The sequence below is a fragment of the Centruroides sculpturatus genome, unplaced genomic scaffold (assembly GCF_000671375.1).
Source record: "Centruroides sculpturatus isolate CEXI.00-Female unplaced genomic scaffold, Cexi_2.0 scaffold679, whole genome shotgun sequence".
Classification (NCBI taxonomy): domain Eukaryota; kingdom Metazoa; phylum Arthropoda; class Arachnida; order Scorpiones; family Buthidae; genus Centruroides; species Centruroides sculpturatus.
This window is the reverse complement of record NW_019385053.1, coordinates 289,423-313,875: the sequence shown is the minus strand read 5'-3', so window position 1 is coordinate 313,875 and position 24,453 is coordinate 289,423. Positions and strand designations below refer to the sequence as shown.

At 28.0% G+C, this 24,453-nt stretch overlaps 1 protein-coding gene across 1 annotated transcript in view; it reads right to left on the bottom strand.

Annotated features, from left to right (window-relative positions):
• LOC111633991 overlaps window positions 1-24,453 on the bottom strand; it is a 271,060-nt gene that overhangs the window by 11,670 nt on the left and 234,937 nt on the right. Inside the window, exons 22-26 of the mRNA XM_023378659.1 lie at window positions 13,221-13,397; window positions 11,815-11,923; window positions 11,554-11,733; window positions 4,380-4,498; window positions 1,310-1,486 (exon numbers count right to left, since the gene is read on the bottom strand). Coding sequence (XP_023234427.1) covers window positions 1,310-1,486; window positions 4,380-4,498; window positions 11,554-11,733; window positions 11,815-11,923; window positions 13,221-13,397 — 762 coding nt within the window. The remainder of the gene's footprint in view (window positions 1-1,309; window positions 1,487-4,379; window positions 4,499-11,553; window positions 11,734-11,814; window positions 11,924-13,220; window positions 13,398-24,453) is intronic.

The following is a 24,453-nucleotide window of genomic DNA, read 5'->3' as shown; positions in this document are numbered from 1 at the left end:
CTGGCAACACTCATTCGACCATGAAAAGGAGCCAGTATTTAAACGAGGCTTAATTTTCTAATTTTTAACGATACAATAGCAACAATTATTTAAAAAAATTTTTGTTAGGCTTAACATGGAGGAAAATTCAACACGAAGTAGGTTAATAGCAATATAGTAATTACATGGGATATAATAATATACTACACTAATAATGGATTTTTTCATACTTTTCGGTTATCCGACTTTTTAATTATCCGACCAACCCCAGTCCCCAATTGAGTCGGATAATCGAGGCTCTACTGTATTCGAAAAATAGAATAAAGCTACACCAACTGTGTCATGTTTTGTAGGATGTTTAAATATATTTATATTCTATTTTTTCAATGCAATTATTTTATTGGAGAATACACAACACACCTTATGATTGTATAATTTTCTGAATTTATTATTTTTGTTCTTAAATTATAACTCAGTATTTTTAATATATATTGTACTTACTGAAGAATATTCAAAATTTTTATCAAGAACGAATTCCTCAGATGTTTTAGGTTAAAACAACAATTTATTACAAAATAAAGACAATATAAAATATATAGAATAAAAGTTAATATTCAAGCTATATATTTTGGTAATAAGTTTTAAATGAAAATGATTTTTATGTACTTACTAATCAGGCAATGTCACATTTTTTCCCACTCTAAGAAATTACCCTTAATATGAAACTTTAAAAATTGTAAATATTTACAATTTTTAAAGTATGGTGAATGATCAGGAATATTGATTTTAAAAAGAACTAAAAAAGGATTTCTTTTTTTAACAGTTATAATAATGAACAAAATTATAAAATTTGCAAAGTTCAAGCATACAACAGAATAATGATTAATTGTGTGGCAAGAAGTATATCATTATCTGTGGTGCAAAATTCATCACACTGTTTTCTAGGGTACAGCTGTCGAAATTTTGACAGTCAAAGAAAACAACAGTAAAGTATAATCAACCGTTTTCTCATTTACACATGGTTGAAAAGGATTCTTGTCATTTACAAATGAGTCTTCTGCAATCTGTTATATTAATGTATGGATGGAATTTCAGCAGGATGATCTTATTTGTATTTCATACAACAGTTTTAATTTCTGTAATAGGAAAGGGTCTCAAATATGTGCTATTTTTTGTTTTGAAGTATGCATTTTAAATATTGCTATATATTTATCCAGGTAGTAACAACAATTAGAAACAAATAAATTTACATTTACTTGTTACTAATTGTTTCTTTGTAACAAATTTTAACAATAAAATTGAATTTCATAAAATTACTATTAAAACTTACCATTAACTTTTTCTTTTGACGAATTCGTTCTTTACACAGAAAAACAACTGCAGTTTTAAATACAAAACACATTGCATGTAATTCTAAGCCTTTCTTTATTTTTCCTAAAAATTCTGTTATGTTGAGCCATTCAACTCCTCCATAATAAAGCAATTCACCAGGACTTAGATCAACATGCTGAAAGATATTATATAATCATCAATACCTTGTAATGAAATTTATTACTTAAATTCTTAAAATATAGAGATTTTTCTATAAGATCAAACTAAAGAATGAAAACAATTTAGTGTAATTTCTCTATATACTAAGTAACCAAAATTTCTACAGAGTCAAACTTCTGAAATTACCCTAATATCACAAAAACACAAACATCCTCCTATATTATACTACTTTACTTTTGGGGAGGATATCAATTGTCTTATGACATTTTGTATGTGCAATAAATAAATAATGCCCATAATAAAAAATTGTTATCTCTTTTTTTATTTGTATTTTAATCAAAATACATGATAAAAAATATACATAAAAACAAATGATTTTGTTGACTAACACAGCAGTAGCTCTTTAGGAAAGAATAACTATTAATTGGTTGTCCTGATAGTATTTATGGATCAAATTTAATCTTAAAAGAACAAAAATAGTGGAAGAGGTGGCAGGCTTAAAAAATTGGATATCGTCTCATACTTTAAATACTGTATTTAGGCATTTATTTTACACTCAGTTACACTAGGTGCTAAAGCAAAAATTTTGAATCTCATAACTTAATAGCATGTTGAATATCCTGTAGTAGTTAATTAGATAAGTATTTTATATCCATTTCCTATATAGTGGAAAAAAATACAAACAAAAAATTTGTTTATATTTTTTTCCACTTTACCAACAATTAGTTTTCTTCAGACATTCTGTTCCAGAGCCTGTGATGAGAATAGAATTAGATTAACAGCCAAAGGTGACCACCTATCATTGTGTTTGCTATGACTCTTGAATAAAATTATTTCTCCACCGAATAATGATTACAGACAATTGATTTATAACAAATTATTGCACTCAGTAACATGACTTCCCAGGAGATGTGGCCCACCACTATTAATAAATTGTTAAACAATCTTGGATTGTCCTTTGTCAGCTGTTTGGAATTTCCTAATGAAAAATTGTTTCTTTCAATCTGCAAAAAAAAGATTAAGAGACAAACACATCTTGAAGCCAATATTTGCGAATGAAAGAATATAATTTCAAAATATTGGAGAAAATCTCTTGGTGTCCATCTTTAATGATTTTATTTAATTTTATAATTTATATTAATTTATTATAATAAACTATTCAGCTTTGTCTAAATAGATATACAATTATTCTAAAAGGGAAAATAAATAATATACAGGTAACCCCTGTATAACATGGGAGTTACGTTCCAAAAAATTGCCGTGTTATGTGAATTCGTGTTATACGAAACAAAGAACTAATGCGAAAAAGGGGGTTAAGTTCCAAAAATTAAAATACATACTGTTAAATCCTTATTTAAGTCGGATTTATTATTTATTTATTTTTTTCATAGAAAAAATACTTATTTATTATTTAAGTAAATATTTTACTAGAGGATTATTCATCCTATATGATGATCTCAGCGTGAGCATCATCAACTGGTAACAGTTTTTTGTGTGCATTCGTTAATAGCAGTCGCTCTGCAACGGGAGTGCGTTGCTGTTTGTAGGCATTTAGGAACAACGGTGAAAGAAAGATGGTGGTGCCCACACTATCGATAGTATCGTGATGGAGGAATCTATAATTCTAAAATGAGCTTTTAGAGGCAAAAGAAGGGTCCCAATTGTAAAATTTAACCATTAAATGGATTATGGTTGAAAGAGCATTCAAAGTAGCCACGAAAACAATTAGAATGCTTGCGCAGAGTTACGTGGAAGTATAAAAGAAGCACCCTTTGTTACATTTCATGTTGTACGAGGGTTTTACCCAATTCCCGAACCATGTTATACGGGGGATGTTCCCAATTCTTGAACCATGTTAGAGTGAATCCGTGCTATAGAAGTGCCGTGTTATATGGGGGTTACCTGTACTGAATAATGTTGAATGCTTGTAACAAATATGATAAGCCATCTGTTTGCCATGCAAACCGTTTTCTGAAATAAGATCATCTATTTTCGGGCTTGATTTCAATTATATTAATTTATTGGATGATAGCCTCAGTATGACAAAGCTGTACAAATTTTATTTAAACATTAAAATTTTTGTAAGTTTTTAAATCTCTGACAGTTGAGTGATTGACTTTTGAACCTGTCAATGAATGTCACTGACATATTAAAATTTGTTTCTATATAATACCTTTATATAAAGGGAGGGGGCTTTTAAGATATTACACACTTCTACTTGAAGTTCTATCATCAATTAAAATAAAGATTGTTCTCTTCCATTCTCTTCTGTTTCAATATACAAGTCTTACTTTTTGTTGTTCAGAAAGAGCATTGTGAATATAGATGAATGCCTGCAGTGCTTAAAGGATTTTGTATGTTTTCTAAACATGTTCTTGGTGACTTTAGACAAAGGACAAGCTGCTTGATGAATTTGTAATTGAGAGTTAAAATGGGCAGATAATACACATCTGCTTTTAAATTGACTTTTAAACATTGATAACCCATGAGTTATCCACATGAAATTATTTCTGACATAGTAAGAAAGGCTGTATCAAATTATTTTAAAACATTTGTAGCATAAACAAAATATTATTATTATAATATTCATGTAAAATATAATAATAATATCTGGAAATATTTAAAAGTATATCCAATGCCAGATATTGAAATTAAACTATTGAAATATAGAAAAAGAAACAAATCTGTTTCTGTATTTTCAGGTTTTTCTAATAATATGTAATTACATAAAAGTTTTATATGATTAATTTAAGATAATAAAAAAAATTGTCATTCTAACTTATTTTATTAACTGTCTTTATATAAATGAGAAAAAAATTATAATCTTCTTCTCTTAATATATTATGAAATAAAAGTTTGAAGAATTTTAAATTAAATTTGGTTTGACAGTATAAAAGCATTATACATACTTGTTTGGATGACTTAAGATGTTGACGATGAAGATGATCAAAAATAGCACCATATTCTTCATGAATGCGTTGCATTTCATTAATATGTTCAGCAACTCTTTCCATTCCCTTTAACGCTTCTAATTAATATATTTAATTAAAGTAAAATAAATTTAAATAATCACAAATTTAACTTTTTAAACAATATTTAGTGATGATTATTCTATGTTCTATTATAATATTTATTATTTAATGTATAAAATATTTGACAGAAAGTCAGATTTGTTAAATTTTAAATGTATTTGTAGCAGGGCTGCAGAGTCCGTAAAAAAAAAATTTGACTCCAACTCCTGATAATTTTAGTAGGCAGACTCCGACTCTGGCAAAATTAAATACCAAGTCATGTTATGGGGGGAAGAGATGCTCATAGGGGTTACAATAGTCTGAACTCTGAAAGGAGCCCTGGGCTTTTACTCAAATACTTTTATAGTTAGTATTTTTAATATTTAACTGAAAAATTACATTAATATTTATTTGTATAAAAAAATTAACAAATATTTAATAAGAGGAAAAAGGGGAGCAATAAAATTCTACATCTACATATCTTTAATCTACAGCTTTTGCACTTTAATTTCACCTTTCCAGAATAGTTAGTTAAACTAAAACGTGTGCAATCTAGCTACTTCAGCCCCTTTTTCAGAGAAGAAAAATATATACTTTGATCAATTAGTCTGTCTCATTCAGAAAAATAGAGCACTTATTTAGAGCAGGGATAAGAAAGTAATGAATGAATAATATTCAAATTCAATTGGTCAAAATAATTTAACTACTAAACACAAATACTACAATGAAAATTATTGATACATATTTAATAAATTAAATTGTTGTGTTTTGTATTTAAAATAAATGAATTACAACAAAATACAAATACATTTTTAAAAATTAATAAATATAAAATTAATTTAGTTTTTTATTTAAATGAAAGAAAATTTAATTTAAAATGCTGGAATCGGAGTCGGAAAAAATGTGTCAACTCCTCTGGACAGAAACTCCTCCCGACTCTGACTCCACAGCCCTGATTTGTAGAAAATAGTTCTAATGAACTTTTAATAAGTTTGAATATTTGTTTTAGTTTTATTACTTAAAATTATATCAAAATTAAATATACATGATAGTAATTTTATTAAAGAAGAAAAAATTAATAAAATTTTTAATTTTAAAATTAATAATAAGTTCAAATTATTCTAGAATATATGATAGAACACACATTTCTCATTTGTCATATATACATTTTTAATTACCAATTTGAGGAAATTTAGTTCCAATATTCATTAATATAAATGAAATGATGACTGGTGATTTAAAAACTTATTGATTTTATTTTCACAAATGATATTTGCAAGATTATTGACTTTAGTTAATCATTATTATGGCAATTTCTCATGTAAAATAAGAACAGAATGAAATTTCTAGTTTCTTTCATTTTATCTTTATTAAGGCAAAAGCGATATTAGAATGTGTATCAAGCTACAAGGAATAATTTTCATGACACTAAAAAAGGAGAGGATGCTGAGAAGAAGGAAATCAAATAGCAACTTAAACTGTTTAAGTTTTACTTTTCTAATCTTATCTATTATTAAACAAAAAAATTATGAGAGTAGGTTTTTACAGTAAATATTACAGAGCAGCCGGATGGCCGAGTGGTCAAGGTAGTAGCCTAACGCTCTGGGGACCAGGGTTTGAATCCGAGTGGGTCGAAAAAACCCCAGGAATTTTTTGGGGGCGGTCCATTCAGATATGTCGGGCCCCGTCCTTCACCACCTGGCAGCCCCATTGTGAGCCTGGCCAAACCCATGATGGGCTTGCAAAAAGAGGCCCTCTTAGTGCCCACAGGGCAGAAAGAGTTAAAAAAAAAAGTAAATATTACATACAACACTTACATGCTTATAAAATAAAACATGTTCAGGAAGCTATTTTTGAATTATTTATTGCGACATCGTCACAATGCCAGGCTGCAATTTTTAATCATATTTTTAATATATTTTAAATTAAATGAATGCTCTCCACCTCAAATTAGTAGTGGCTTGCCCCTGTATATCATACTTTTCCTTTAACAATAGAGTCGTGCTGGAATCCTTTCAGGGGAAAATTTTTGAATTGAAATAACATGACTTCCAGTTTTCATTGGTAGTTTGTATATAGTTTGTATATTGGGGCTCCTGCCTCTAATGTTTCTATATCTGGTCTTGTCTTTCCTTAATCTCAAGAACGGAGTTAGATGAAAGACAGGCAGATGGACAACAGTAGGAATTTATAGGTTTACAATTTTTTCAAATTGAAGCCAAAAAAGTATACTTTTAGTTTCACTAATGTTACTGGAGAAAGCTTACAAAAATGAGATATTAGTGGCATGTGAATCTTCAAAAATTTAATTTACAGAAAATTAATATAACTTATGATATAGGCAAAGGAAATACAATATTGTTAAGATATATTAAAAATCTGAAAAGAAACTTAATATTGGCCTATAATAATCACAAGTTAAAACTTTATAAACCAAGCTTTTTAATTTTTTCTTCATACTTTGTATTTCTATTTGTAATGCTTCAGTTTCTTCCTCTGCCTGCAATAACACATTTTTTCCTTGTTTTCAATTCTTTCATTTTTTCCAGTGCAATGTTTTGTTCATTTTTTTTCATTAACTTTCTGTTTCCTTACGTTTTGTAAAGTATCTTGTACTGCTAATAACATAGTTCAGCAAGTAATGTATTAAATGTTGTTATCACAAGATCTGACTGCTGAGAAATTGTCAATGCTGATTTTCAACTAAACATTTCTTATGGACTGAAAATCTCCTTTATATAATAGAACTGCCATGAAAAATATATATTTTATTCAAATGTAAAAAAAAACTTATCAAACTTGTCTTTTTCTATGCTAAAAGTTTTTAGCTTTTTTCTGAAACTTTTATCCTTAGAGAGTGTTGATACAATTTGATACAATCAACATCTATTTCAGTAACTATACCTTTCATAACATATTCATCCCAATTACAAGTCATTTTCAAGTCAAATGACCCACTTTCAAGTCTGAAGTTAACAAATGAAGATAGACATGAAGCTCCTCTTATTTTGCAATCATTTAACAGCAATTTCTTAATTATCTTTTCAAAAACCTCAATCACATCTGAAAGAAAGACTTTTCTTCTTTTCAAAAAAGACCAAATGACATGGCATCAAAACCTATATCAATGTCCCTTAGACATAGTTGACTTCCTACCTGCACTGTATCCAATGAAAGAAGATGCTTAGCAATTTTGATGGAATTTAACATTTTTTCAGAAAACATTTTACAATACTGTATTACATATATTTTATAGTAGAAAGTACATAAAAATGGTACAGGTGGTTTTTGTCTGACTGAAAGTGTCTCAAAAATGGTTCTAAATCAGAAGCAATTGATTACAGAAATAACAATTCTGCTGCCAGTAATTCATTACATAGAAATTTTTTGACAACATGGAAAGTGTATGCCTTAAGGAGGATAGAAATTTTTTGACAACATGGAAAGTGTATGCCTTAAGGAGGATAGTTAGTCACAGCTTAACATTTTCGTTTTGGTTCCTTTTAAAAAAAAAAATAAGTGCTATTTCAATAACTTGACCATTTTCCATCTATCTAATGAAGCATATCTCAGATTTTTATTTATTTCCTGTTGTGTAGAAAATAAAATCTGCTCTTCTTGATAGGAAATCTTTAAAAAGATAATAAATGACATAAAGATACTGATTTATATTCCAATCAACACTGGAATGTGCACTTTTATATACTCCATGAACATGTAAGCAGCGTGTTCCTGAATCAATTAATTAACATTACAATCTATATTTTCTGAATTTAAATGGACTTTAAAAAGAATCTCACAAATTGAAATGGATGGACCCAATGTAAATTTAACATTTTTGAGAAATCTTAAAGTCCATTTAAACTCAACATCTGAAATAAAGCCTTCTAACAAAGCATTGGCTGTAGAATGTTGTAAGAAAACTGATGTAAGGTAACGGAACCTTAATCAGCAGAAACCTCTTGATATATACAACTATTGTTAAGGCTGAATAACTTCTACAGATTCAATAAAGATCAGATGACTATAATAGAATTTATTAAATAAAATTCACTCAAATTATTACAAATTAACCAGTCTGTTCCCTAGCTTTAGTTAGTGGTAAGGTATTAAGGTTATTCTATAAAGCAAAGTTTAGTCATACTATAAAATATGTTAACAAAGATGTCATTAATAAATAAAAATATGACTTTATAAAATATTTAACATATACATACATTTAAAAGATATTACATTTAAACAAAACCTTAATACTAATCATTTTGAATGTATAAGGTAACAGATATGTATGAGAGGAGTCTAATATTAAAGGTACAGCCCAAAATTACACTAACATTTATAATTAAAGAAAATATTTAAGACATTCCACAAAAACTATATACTTTTGTTTACTTCTTGGCATAATTGCCTTAAACATTTAGACATTTATCCCAGCATGACACTAGTTTGAACATCCCTTCACAGTACTGTTGCTTGTCAAGTTGCTTGAAGTAGTCCAGAATAGTGTCTTCCAATTTCTCCTGATCTGCAAAGCATTTCCCCGCTAAAAATTTCTTTAAAGGTTCAAATAAATGAAAATCCAAGGGGGCTAAATCTGGATTATACTCCACACGTCAAATCAAACCAAACTCAGATTGGTACAGCATAATTAGAAGGTCTGCTATACAGAGAAGGTCCTGTTGCAGGACCTTCTCTGTATAGTCCAAATTTAACCCCCTGTCAGATTTTCATTTATTCGAACCTTTAAAGAAATTAAATAATTATTATTGCCTTATTGTCCTTATTTCAATTCTTATTATATTTGTCAACTTGGACTTAAATTATTAATAGGACTGTTAAACTGGTGTTACGTATTAATGCAAAATTGAGCTAAAGTTCTTAAAGAAACCAGAAAGGCTCAATAAAGAAAGTCTGGTTTCTTTAAGAACTTTAGCTCAATTCTGTATTAATACTTAACACCAATTTAAGAGTCCTATTAATAATTTAAGTCTGAGTTGACAAATATAATAAGAACTTTAAAGAAATTTTTGGGAGGGAAACACTTTGTGGACCAGGAGGAATTGGAAGACACCATTCTGGACTATTTCAAGCAATAGTACCACAAAGGGATGTTCAAACTAGTGTCACGCTGGGATAAATGTCTCAACATTTACAGCAATTATGTCGAGAAATAAACAAAAGTATGCAGTTTTTGTAGAATGTATTAAATATTTTATTTATAAATGTTAATGTAATTTTGGCCTGTACCTTTAATATCGGACTCCCATCGTATACAGTGCTCCCACCTGCTTCTGGTGGAACTACCCTGATGGTGCCTTTGTTTTACCCTAGATTGAGAAAACAAACATCATCAAACTCATGCTCAGATAAAAAAAAAATAAGAAGAACGATTCTATGATGCAGATTCCTGTTATCGTAAAATAATAATCAGAACAATTCTTAATTCATTGTTTTTAAAAATCTTAATAACTAAAATGTCTTAGGATTTTTAGGCTTTAATCAGAGGTATTAATTTACATCTGATATGGAGATACAGTAATTAATGTTTTAGTTTGGTAAGCCCACTTTGAAAAACAAGAAAAATCTTTCCTGGTCTTTAAATAATCACAAAGTATATCCATAAGTCTAATGAATTCAATTATTTAACTTAATTTTAATTAATTCACTTTCAACATGTGTATCTTAGCTGAAGATAGAAAATTAAATAAGCCATTCACTTGATCTCAAACATACTTTGCTACGTAAATGATCAATCTTAAGAATTCATTTATTTACATATATATTTGCATTTTAAAATTTGTTTTGAAGGTTCAAATAAAACAATATTTTTTTTAATACCAGACTGTGTATGCATTAAGTTACAAATGATTTCAGTTTTCAAGGAATGTCTGTGCGATGTCTTACACAAACGTAGCTGACTAAATATTCGCTCAACAGATGCATTGGAAGCTGGTAATATCATCAATAAACTCAACAATTTTTCAAGATTTTGAAACAAACTCTCCAGCAGCATTTTTTAAATTAAATATTTCTGACAAGTAGGATCTGACAGTATGACTTTTTGACCCCAAGTTAAGTAGGGCTTGTTTAAGCCATTCATTGTCTACAACTTGTAAATCAATATTAACATTTTTAAACATTTTAAACAATGGCTCCAAAAACCTCACTGTTAAATTTTGTGAATTTTCCTGATCAAGCAAAAGCAGATATGAAAAAATGTCATTACTGAAATCAAATCTGGCATAGATTTCTTTTACAAGTGTACAATAAAAATTTTTACAATAAAAGCATCAGATCACCTAGACTTACTCTAAATATAAGACTACACTAAACAGTACCCTGAGGTTGAAATTACCCTAGAAAAGAGTAATTACCCTAGAAACGGCAGCACTGCTCTTATATAATGTTATGTTCCTTATTTTTATATAAACAATCCTTATTCTTATACATGCTAATTTGTAAAATTACAGTTTGTATTTAAGATTTAAATTTTAAATTAAGTTTGTATTTAAAATATGATAAAGATAAAACTGCTCAATTTTCAGATAACCAAAAAGATTTATTCAGAAAGGTTTCTAATCAGGCTGGTTCCTACTCTAAAGCTGAAGATGTCTATAATGGTTCCAAGTTTTGTATCCTTCCACATATTATTTGTTTATAAAATATATGAATACATTCATTTTAAATCAAACTTTAAATAAATTATATAGTCATGACAGCAGTTTTAATAAGATTAATCATTTATTACTACTAGTTTTTTTTATAAATTAATAATTATGATAAAAAAATCAGTCTTTGTTAAATAAATCATTATTTGAAATCTTTCTGGTTTGAAATATTAATTAGAGAGACTAACTCTTTAAATGTGAAATTAATAAATGCATATTTTAATGTAATAATATCACTATGCATAAAATAAAAATGATGCAAAATTTCTTGTCAATGATGACAATTTTTAATACCAGCATTTGGATTGAATAATAATAAGTTTCCAATATACATAATTAATAACAAAAATAATTAAAAATATGATATCAAAATTATTAAAATGATCTAAAATACTAAATTTTACCAGCTAAATGTATATGTTCCTCTGAAGATGAATCGGTGAGATGTTTAAGTTGTTGTAAAAGTAATGGATATTTAAGAATACGCTGAATTGGTTTAATGAGGTAGGATTCTAAAGAAAAGGAATGTTGTCCTTTTGGATTACGTGATTGAAGAAATTCCATTAAAGCAGAATTTCCTTCACCTTTAATAAAATGATTATTATTAATATCAATTTTTTATGAACTAGTTTATATGAATACATTCAATTTTAAACATGACTTACTAGGATGAAAAACTTTCTGTGCTTTGGAATGACTTGCACAGAATGAACTATATAACTTGAAATGATCAGCATAATAAAGAAATGAATTTCCTAAGGCAAAAAGAACATTCTGGAAAAGAAATATATAAATTTAATGAAATTGGGTATTTTATATTAATTTAATTATACAACAGAAGAAGAATTTAAAAATAATATTTATCATTTCTGGAAAGTTTGATTGAAAAACAAACAATACAATCTCACAGCATATCCGAGTTTATGATTTTCAATCAACATTTAATTATATAATGTACAACAAATAAACAGTACAAAGAATATGTTTATTATTGCATTACCAAGAAATGCAACATAATACTATAATGAAATTTTATCTTACAATTAACAATTTAGTATGCTGAAATAATGCTCAGTGGAAAAAATGTTATTTATTCCAATGTTTATGATTTGTAATGACAAACTTACAATGTGAGGCACAGTTCTGTACAAATGGACAACATATCTAACAATATGATGCTCTCACTATTGAAAATTTTAGGATTACAGATAATACTGATATTTAGGAAAAAAGAAAAAACAGATTAGAATGTAGGAATACTTGAACTCAAAACTTGTATATATTCAACAGTTAATAATGTAGCATGCCATTCCTGGCAATACTTAAAATTTGGTAACTAAGTGATGTCTATCTATAAAAAAATTAGATTTTCCTTACCAATTAAATATTCTATATATATTATATATCTTGATGCATAAATTTGCAACATGACAGAATTTTTGACAAATGTTTTTTACTCAGAAATTTTTGAAATAAATTTAATTGTTATTGTTTCAAGAATTTCTCATTTCATACTGAAAATTGTAATAAAAACTGTTTGTTGTCTGATCTATAATTTTCAGAATTTTCTGAAAAGCCATCAATAGATAAATATCTTACTGAACTTTTAATTTGGTTTATACAGTATATAATATAACATAGATTTTTTAAAATTAAAACAAAAATAAAATATTACTATTGTTTGTTCATTGTCTTGTGTTTTTGGTTAACAACATAAATTTTACAATAAACATTATAAATGCTACAATTAATATATCAGTATAATTTTAAAACTACTGATAAACTTCAAACAATTAGCAATAAAAATCAATTATTTGATTATATTACAATTTAAATGTTATGTTTTATATCATATCAAATCATATACATTCTTAGATTTTGAGCGTTTATTTAGTTGGCTTTTCATTTAGTCTTATTTTCAACAATTTAAATGAAATGCACAAATTTTTAAGAATTTTATATATTAAGCTAATTTTTTTTTACATAAAAGATCTTACTAATTAAATATTATTGAATTATTAGTTATTAGAAACATTACTTATTTAATAGTTAAACATTAAAATGAACTTGCCTTAAATTGACTAGGATGATCAAATTTGTTAAATTCTGGTTCTGCTGAAATTGCTTCTTCTAAACTTTGGAGGAACACTCTTTGGAACTGTACTATTTCTTGAATATTTCCAAATAAGGCATTCACCTCAACATTTGACAGAAAAGTTTCTTTCTTCATTGGTTCCNATATATATATCTAATTTTATATTATATATTCCCCAAGTAATAAGTCCTTAAATATTATATTTTTATTAAATAATAAAAATCTAGTATTTATTACTAAATAGATTAAAGATACAACTATATTTCATTATGTACAAAAATATTAACACAAGTTTAAAGTATTTTGTAACATTCTTTCTATATTTTTCAAAATTTTTTTCAAGTTTTCATCCAGGCACTTACAATAATTTCTCATATAAAAAATGTTTGTTCATTACTAATAATTGGAACAGCAAAAAAGTTATAATAATTTAATATACATATCTTTAAAGAGAGTTGTTATGGAATGCAATACAACAACTCCTCCAAATTAAAAGTTAAATATTCAAAATGATATATTTATATACAAAAAAACTCATTAAAATTATTTCTTTCATCATCAAGTATCTTAAGACAAAAAAAAAATATTTTAAAATTTTAATTTATATTGTATATTTTTGATTTTTAAAAGTTCCAATTATTCTTATCTTTCCAGTAAATGAACAAATAATGAAATAAATAAAGGATAAGCATACTGTATAAATAATAAATAATGAAAATAAATACAAAGAAAATCTGACTGAAAAAAGTGAATCACAGATTTTTACCTACAAATTATTAATATTCTTTTAAACTCAGTTTTCTTCAATAATCTGATGTATCTTATAATTCAGATGCCATTCCGTTCACTACATTTAATGTGCAATCAACAAAATATAAATTTTGAATGCTTAGTTTTGAGTTATTTATGCTACAAGCTAAACATTTTTAGGATTAAACATATAGGTGTGATATCAGAATTGGGGGAGGAGGAGGAATAAAAATAACCATTAAAGTTTGTAGCTGGAAGAGAGGGTTGTTTTTTTAAAAAAACATAGGGAGAGCAAAGGATAATTTTTTTCTATGTTAGAAGATGGTATATATATCTAATGGATAAGTTGTTTTCCAACTAATATTCTTGAGGTATGATCTTTAATCATTTTCTTCTATGAATTTTTTTTTAGATTTTTTTGAATGTTCCTAAAGATGGTAGCAGGAACCTGAAAGTAATAGAATAAAAAAGACATAAACTCTAGAAAAGCAGATTTTTGAGTGAAAAATTTGAATATATCATACTCATACAGTGAACAGACTCACTGAAAAATTTTATATCACATAATACTTTCAACATGTTTGTATTCAACTACAGAATAACTCAAGACTAAGAATCCAGAAACTCTAAGGATCCAGATATCTGAATCCATTGTTTTCAGAAATTTTCAATAATTAAGATTGAATTTAGAAATTTTGGATTCATATTAATTACAAAAAGTAAAAAATTACAAAGATGTGCAGCATGTCTATTGGTTGCTAATTATCTTGGAAATGTTTGACGTTAACAGTGTAATATTAAACATTTGAAAATTGTTTTCAAAAACTAATTCAAATAAATGATAAAGTTGTGGGTTCTTGTGTAGGTCAGTATTTTTTTTAAAAGTTAATATACGTTATAATTGCTACCAGTTATCTAATTTCATTGCATATTGCTTATAAATTCTGCAATTATTGATTGGATTTGAATTTTTATGTAANCCCTAGCTTTAGTTAGTGGTAAGGTATTAAGGTTATTCTATAAAGCAAAGTTTAGCCATACTATAAAATATGTTAACAAAGATGTCATTAATAAATAAAAATATGACTTTATAAAATATTTAACATATACATACATTTAAAAGATATTACATTTAAACAAAACCTTAATACTAATCATTTTGAATGTATAAGGTAACAGATATGTATGAGAGGAGTCTAATATTAAAGGTACAGCCCAAAATTACACTAACATTTATAATTAAAGAAAATATTTAAGACATTCCACAAAAACTATATACTTTTGTTTACTTCTTGGCATAATTGCCTTAAACATTTAGACATTTATCCCAGCATGACACTAGTTTGAACATCCCTTCACAGTACTGTTGCTTGTCAAGTTGCTTGAAGTAGTCCAGAATAGTGTCTTCCAATTTCTCCTGATCTGCAAAGCATTTCCCCGCTAAAAATTTCTTTAAAGGTTCAAATAAATGAAAATCCAAGGGGGCTAAATCTGGATTATACTCCACACGTCAAATCAAACCAAACTCAGATTGGTACAGCATAATTAGAAGGTCTGCTATACAGAGAAGGTCCTGTTGCAGGACCTTCTCTGTATAGTCCAAATTTAACCCCCTGTCAGATTTTCATTTATTCGAACCTTTAAAGAAATTAAATAATTATTATTGCCTTATTGTCCTTATTTCAATTCTTATTATATTTGTCAACTTGGACTTAAATTATTAATAGGACTGTTAAACTGGTGTTACGTATTAATGCAAAATTGAGCTAAAGTTCTTAAAGAAACCAGAAAGGCTCAATAAAGAAAGTCTGGTTTCTTTAAGAACTTTAGCTCAATTCTGTATTAATACTTAACACCAATTTAAGAGTCCTATTAATAATTTAAGTCTGAGTTGACAAATATAATAAGAACTTTAAAGAAATTTTTGGGAGGGAAACACTTTGTGGACCAGGAGGAATTGGAAGACACCATTCTGGACTATTTCAAGCAATAGTACCACAAAGGGATGTTCAAACTAGTGTCACGCTGGGATAAATGTCTCAACATTTACAGCAATTATGTCGAGAAATAAACAAAAGTATGCAGTTTTTGTAGAATGTATTAAATATTTTATTTATAAATGTTAATGTAATTTTGGCCTGTACCTTTAATATCGGACTCCCATCGTATACAGTGCTCCCACCTGCTTCTGGTGGAACTACCCTGATGGTGCCTTTGTTTTACCCTAGATTGAGAAAACAAACATCATCAAACTCATGCTCAGATAAAAAAAAAATAAGAAGAACGATTCTATGATGCAGATTCCTGTTATCGTAAAATAATAATCAGAACAATTCTTAATTCATTGTTTTTAAAAATCTTAATAACTAAAATGTCTTAGGATTTTTAGGCTTTAATCAGAGGTATTAATTTACATCTGATATGGAGATACAGTAATTAATGTTTTAGTTTGGTAAGCCCACTTTGAAAAACAAGAAAAATCTTTCCTGGTCTTTAAATAATCACAAAGTATATCCATAAGTCTAATGAATTCAATTATTTAACTTAATTTTAATTAATTCACTTTCAACATGTGTATCTTAGCTGAAGATAGAAAATTAAATAAGCCATTCACTTGATCTCAAACATACTTTGCTACGTAAATGATCAATCTTAAGAATTCATTTATTTACATATATATTTGCATTTTAAAATTTGTTTTGAAGGTTCAAATAAAACAATATTTTTTTTAATACCAGACTGTGTATGCATTAAGTTACAAATGATTTCAGTTTTCAAGGAATGTCTGTGCGATGTCTTACACAAACGTAGCTGACTAAATATTCGCTCAACAGATGCATTGGAAGCTGGTAATATCATCAATAAACTCAACAATTTTTCAAGATTTTGAAACAAACTCTCCAGCAGCATTTTTTAAATTAAATATTTCTGACAAGTAGGATCTGACAGTATGACTTTTTGACCCCAAGTTAAGTAGGGCTTGTTTAAGCCATTCATTGTCTACAACTTGTAAATCAATATTAACATTTTTAAACATTTTAAACAATGGCTCCAAAAACCTCACTGTTAAATTTTGTGAATTTTCCTGATCAAGCAAAAGCAGATATGAAAAAATGTCATTACTGAAATCAAATCTGGCATAGATTTCTTTTACAAGTGTACAATAAAAATTTTTACAATAAAAGCATCAGATCACCTAGACTTACTCTAAATATAAGACTACACTAAACAGTACCCTGAGGTTGAAATTACCCTAGAAAAGAGTAATTACCCTAGAAACGGCAGCACTGCTCTTATATAATGTTATGTTCCTTATTTTTATATAAACAATCCTTATTCTTATACATGCTAATTTGTAAAATTACAGTTTGTATTTAAGATTTAAATTTTAAATTAAGTTTGTATTTAAAATATGATAAAGATAAAACTGCTCAATTTTCAGATAACCAGAAAGATTTATTCAGAAAGGTTTCTAATCAGGCTGATTCCTACTCTAAAGCTGAAGATGTCTATAATGGTTCCAAGTTTTGTATCCTTCCACATATTATTTGTTTATAAAATATATGAATACATTCATTTTAAATCAAACTTTAAATAAATTATATAGTCATGACAGCAGTTTTAATAAGATTAATCATTTATTACTACTAGTTTTTTTTATAAATTAATAATTATGATAAAAAAATCAGTCTTTGTTAAATAAATCATTATTTGAAATCTTTCTGGTTTGAAATATTAATTAGAGAGACTAACTCTTTAAATGTGAAATTAATAAATGCATATTTTAATGTAATAATATCACTATGCATAAAATAAAAATGATGCAAAATTTCTTGTCAATGATGACAATTTTTAATACCAGCATTTGGATTGAATAATAATAAGTTTCCAATATACATAATTAATAACAAAAATAATTAAAAATATGATATCAAAATTATTAAAATGATCTAAAATACTAAATTTTACCAGCTAAATGTATATGTTCCTCTGAAGATGAATCGGTGAGATGTTTAAGTTGTTGTAAAAGTAATGGATATTTAAGAATACGCTGAATTGGTTTAATGAGGTAGGATTCTAAAGAAAAGGAATGTTGTCCTTTTGGATTACGTGATTGAAGAAATTCCATTAAAGCAGAATTTCCTTCACCTTTAATAAAATGATTATTATTAATATCAATTTTTTATGAACTAGTTTATATGAATACATTCAATTTTAAACATGACTTACTAGGATGAAAAACTTTCTGTGCTTTGGAATGACTTGCACAGAATGAACTATATAACTTGAAATGATCAGCATAATAAAGAAATGAATTTCCTAAGGCAAAAAGAACATTCTGGAAAAGAAATATATAAATTAATTTATCTACAAATCCTAAATATCAAATGGAATAAGAAAACAAATATGAAAGATACTAATGGATATATACAACACAATAGTGCAGCATTTCAAATAATGAGTATGGTTAAGTTGTGCATACTACATTAAGAGTGCACACAAAAACTATAAAATTTATATTTCATTTATTAAGTTTAAATTTAGTGTAAATACTGATTAAAAAATCTTCAGAATATATATTCAGTATACAGAAATGTACTTTCAATACTTATGATCCAACAGAGTTTATAAAGTTAACTTATTCTAATGTTATAATTTGCCATACAATCATTATCCAGAAATTTAACAAATCAAATCATATTAAATACCATATTTCCAACTTCTTTCTTTAAAACAAACAATTCCTTACATTATACCTTATATTAAGAAGTCTTCAAAACACTTAATCTAAGGGAGAATTTAATTTAAGAATCTTAAGGATTCTTACTCTAAGATAGAATTTAATTTAAGGAGTTTGTTTTAAATAAACTCATTAGAAGTAGGTTAATTTTCTCATTCACACAACAACAAAATATTAATCAAGGAGCCAAATATTTTATTCTGTTGTAAATTTTTAGTGTGTCCTTTCCTCCCATCTTCAGCAACTTACACAAATTTATCTTTGAAACAAAAGAGATTTTATTGAATAATACTTTTTTAAATGTTAAATCAATTACATTCTATTGGTATTTAAAACATATTTTTTGATAAAATTTAGTCTATTTCAAAGATGTATCTATATAATTCACTAAAGTTAAGAAAAAAGAACTTCCAGAAAACATTACAATAGAATGAAAACTTTGGCTCCTTAATTAATTAATGATTGTTGTTGTATGAATGAATAGCATTGATCATTATTTCACTGTTTTGAGGATATTATCTTCATGTACCTATTACATAACACCCAATACAATAAAATGTCTTTTTGTCAGATATTAAAACGAAAAACTAAAGCAAAAAAGTCTATAATTTTAACTAAGTACTTCTGTTATCTTTGCTTCATAACATCTTAAAAACTCTCATTTGAATATATATATATATACAGATATATATAATTAGTAATTGTATTTTAAAATAAATGTGGAATGTATGCAGTACACTTAAAAAATAATGAACTCCTGTTACTCATCAATGTAGATACAGATGCATGCACATTGTCATTGCAGAAAGGAATACACTCATTCAATTGTGTCACAATTGCAAAGGAATGTGCTTCCACTGACAAGCATTTCAATATTAATGAAATGAAAATGACAATTTTCCAATGGCTGTGGAATCAATCAATACAACTTGTATATTTATGACCTAACAAATTTATATTATTTTGAGAGAAGTGCTTGAAAACTGCAGAATATATGGAGAAATAGTTAGATGAAACTAGTGAAATAAATCAATAATGTATATAAATTGTATAATTTGTTATAAGTATGATATATATACATGAAAGCTTCTCAATTTTACTCTTGAATGTATTATTGCATTACCAAATTTCCTGTAATAATCCCTTATATTCTAATAATTACACACACAAATATTCTTGTAATAAATCATCCTTCTAACTTACGTTGTAAGATAAACTGCATCAGTTGACATAAATACATGGTATTATTGGTGTTCAATATTATCAAATAATCAACTATCAATACAATGTTTTCTAGTATTAAAGTTAGAGAAATAAATGCTGGTTAATATTGTTATCAACATTCAATATTAATTGTTATATTGTTATCAACATTCAATATTAATTGTTATATTGTTATCAATATAATATACAGTGGGTGATCAGTTAACAAACAAATTGGATGACGAACTTTCACAAAAGATTTTTATGTTCGGACAATGAACACCTCGCAGAACAAATACAAGAAGAAGCAACATAAAATAATGAATACCGATTGGTCTTCCCTTGTCTTCAGACGACAATTCGAAACTTTTTGGAGCACGGCAGATGTCGACATTGACACTCAACCCAGTATTTACTGATCAGATAGTATTCCTCCAAACTTTGAAACTTTTCCTTGTAATTCCAGCCTTTTATTTTTCTGACAGAAACAATTTTTTTATAGTATTCGCAAGACTGTCAGGTGGGCACTCGTTAAGTTTTGCATCAGTTTTTATTTTTAAAAAGTGAGAGTATAATAGCAAAGGTAGAGAATGGGCAGATGTCTGATGTCTGTTGTTGCTGGGCAGTATGGCTTGAACAGGTGTACAGTAGGCCGCAGCTCAATCTTATCTAAGAAAGATACTGTATTATCAAGAAGACTCAAGCAGCTTAATTTAAGGAGTAACAAAAATCACATCTGAGAAATAAAGGACATTGAAGAGCTCATAATGGAACCTGAAACTGATCTGATGACAGAAGAACACCAAGAACTCTTGAATGAAGAACACCAAGAAACTCGGTGAGATAAGTTTTCTCCTGAGGATTAATGTCAATATCTGTTATTAAATATTTTTTTTGAAGAAGTGGGAGGATGTCAGAACGATGGTCTTAGAATGGCATCCAAACTAGGTTGAGGCTTGGGGATCTCTACAATTACAATGCTATTAATTACTTCTGAAAAATCCTGAAGAAGAGAGAAAAGCAATCGACATTAGACAGATTCTTTAACCATCACAAACAGAAAAAACATGACTGATAAAAATGCAAGACTGTGTAGATATGTATTTTTATTATTACATATAAATAAACGTAGTAAGAAAGTATATAATTTTTATTTTTTGGGGTCTCCAAAACAAATTAATCAAATTCCCATAAAAACCTATGGTAAATCAATAATCAGTTAATGAACAAAGTCTTGGAACAGATTATGTTCGTTAACCGATCACCCACTGTATATTATATTGTTATCAAAATTTATGAAGTTAATTAAGGTAATTTAATTACTTCATTCAAATTATTTTTTATATATTTGTCACAATATTCAATTTAACTAGTTTTACATTAGTTGTTACATTAGTTTTATGTCTCTTTTTGAATCATGCTTTTTCCTTCTTACAACACATCAATATTTTTTACTCCAATTATTACCCACAAAAAAAATTCACCCAGAGGGCAATTATTACAGGAAATACGGTGTATTATTTTATTTTTAATTAATTTTAGCTTGTTATCCAAACAATTCAATTTTGAGAACCACTAAATATGGAAAGTATTTCAAATTGACTTTGTTCATTATTATTATTGTAAATTTTAGAATTTTTATTGTTAGATTATGAAAAGCCTAAGCAAATCAAAACATGGAAAAAATCAATTGACCTGATGTAAATTACAAAATCACATCAAAAATGGAAGAGTGACAATGAATGTTCAATTTTTAACAGCTTGGATATAGAACTTAACTTTTTGTAATTGTAATTGTGGTCACCAGTTCGTGTGAAATTACTCATTACAAACAGGGCCACATACAATAAAAGATTATCATTTATTCTNAATTGTATAATTTGTTATAAGTATGATATATATACATGAAAGCTTCTCAATTTTACTCTTGAATGTATTATTGCATTACCAAATTTCCTGTAATAATCCCTTATATTCTAATAATTACACACACAAATATTCTTGTAATAAATCATCCTTCTAACTTACGTTGTAAGATAAACTGCATCAGTTGACATAAATACATGGTATTATTGGTGTTCAATATTATCAAATAATCAACTATCAATACAATGTTTTCTAGTATTAAAGTTAGAGAAATAAATGCTGGTTAATATTGTTATCAACATTCAATATTAATTGTTATATTGTTATCAACATTCAATATTAATTGTTATATTGTTATCAATATAATATACAGTGGGTGATCAGTTAACAAACAAATTGGATGACGAACTTTCACAAAAGATTTTTATGTTCGGACAATGAACACCTCGCAGAACAAATACAAGAAGAAGCAACATAAAATAATGAATACCGATTGGTCTTCCCTTGTCTTCAGACGACAATTCGAAACTTTTTGGAGCACGGCAGATGTCGACATTGACACTCAACCCAGTATTTACTGATCAGATAGTATTCCTCCAAACTTTGAAACTTTTCCTTGTAATTCCAGCCTTTTATTTTTCTGACAGAAACTATTTTTTTATAGTATTCGCAAGACTGTCAGGTGGGCACTCGTTAAGTTTTGCATCAGTTTTTATTTTTAAAAAGTGAGAGTATAATAGCAAAGGTAGAGAATGGGCAGATGTCTGATGTCTGTTGTTGCTGGGCAGTATGGCTTGAACAGGTGTACAGTAGGCCGCAGCTCAATCTTATCTAAGAAAGATACTGTATTATCAAGAAGACTCAAGCAGCTTAATTTAAGGAGTAACAAAAATCACATCTGAGAAATAAAGGACATTGAAGAGCTCATAATGGAACCTGAAACTGATCTGATGACAGAAGAACACCAAGAACTCTTGAATGAAGAACACCAAGAAACTCGGTGAGATAAGTTTTCTCCTGAGGATTAATGTCAATATCTGTTATTAAATATTTTTTTTGAAGAAGTGGGAGGATGTCAGAACGATGGTCTTAGAATGGCATCCAAACTAGGTTGAGGCTTGGGGATCTCTACAATTACAATGCTATTAATTACTTCTGAAAAATCCTGAAGAAGAGAGAAAAGCAATCGACATTAGACAGATTCTTTAACCATCACAAACAGAAAAAACATGACTGATAAAAATGCAAGACTGTGTAGATATGTATTTTTATTATTACATATAAATAAACGTAGTAAGAAAGTATATAATTTTTATTTTTTGGGGTCTCCAAAACAAATTAATCAAATTCCCATAAAAACCTATGGTAAATCAATAATCAGTTAATGAACAAAGTCTTGGAACAGATTATGTTCGTTAACCGATCACCCACTGTATATTATATTGTTATCAAAATTTATGAAGTTAATTAAGGTAATTTAATTACTTCATTCAAATTATTTTTTATATATTTGTCACAATATTCAATTTAACTAGTTTTACATTAGTTGTTACATTAGTTTTATGTCTCTTTTTGAATCATGCTTTTTCCTTCTTACAACACATCAATATTTTTTACTCCAATTATTACCCACAAAAAAAATTCACCCAGAGGGCAATTATTACAGGAAATACGGTGTATTATTTTATTTTTAATTAATTTTAGCTTGTTATCCAAACAATTCAATTTTGAGAACCACTAAATATGGAAAGTATTTCAAATTGACTTTGTTCATTATTATTATTGTAAATTTTAGAATTTTTATTGTTAGATTATGAAAAGCCTAAGCAAATCAAAACATGGAAAAAATCAATTGACCTGATGTAAATTACAAAATCACATCAAAAATGGAAGAGTGACAATGAATGTTCAATTTTTAACAGCTTGGATATAGAACTTAACTTTTTGTAATTGTAATTGTGGTCACCAGTTCGTGTGAAATTACTCATTACAAACAGGGCCACATACAATAAAAGATTATCATTTATTCTCTATATGAATTATGGCGCGACTGTACAAGTTAAAACACGAGGTGTTACTACACACGTCTGCAAGGTCCAAAATCCAACTAGAATGTGTATGATGTCATAGGTCAGGTCAGGGGTTCCCCCTTGTGGCGGCTTTGGAATTTATCGCCAAAGCTGTCGCCACAGTACTCCCCCCCCAGTGCCGTAGGTACGAAGTTAAAGATACCGGGGGTTGAACCTGACTCTTCTTCCAGAACGTGTCGTCGTCGTCGTGTTGGTAGGCACGGAGTTATTAGGAGTGTTTATCCTTGGTCGCTCCGGGGAGTCTGGACGTGTTGTCCTGGACGAGTTTGACGATGTGCTGGCGTTCTCGCTGTCCAGAAATGCTGGTTTCAATCGATCGATGTTGACCTTTGTTGTTTTTCCGTTGACTAGGATCGTGAAGTGCTTGGGTGTCCGCACGGTAACTGGGAAGGGTCCATCGTAAGGGGAGGTCAGAGAAGTTCTATGACCTTCTTTTCGCACAAACACGTGGGAGCAGGTGTCGAGTGCTGGATGGACGAAGTGTGAAGGTTTGACATGTGCAGATGTTGGAGTCGGCGTGAGCGACTGCATCGTGGACCGTAGGTGATGGAGGAAGGAT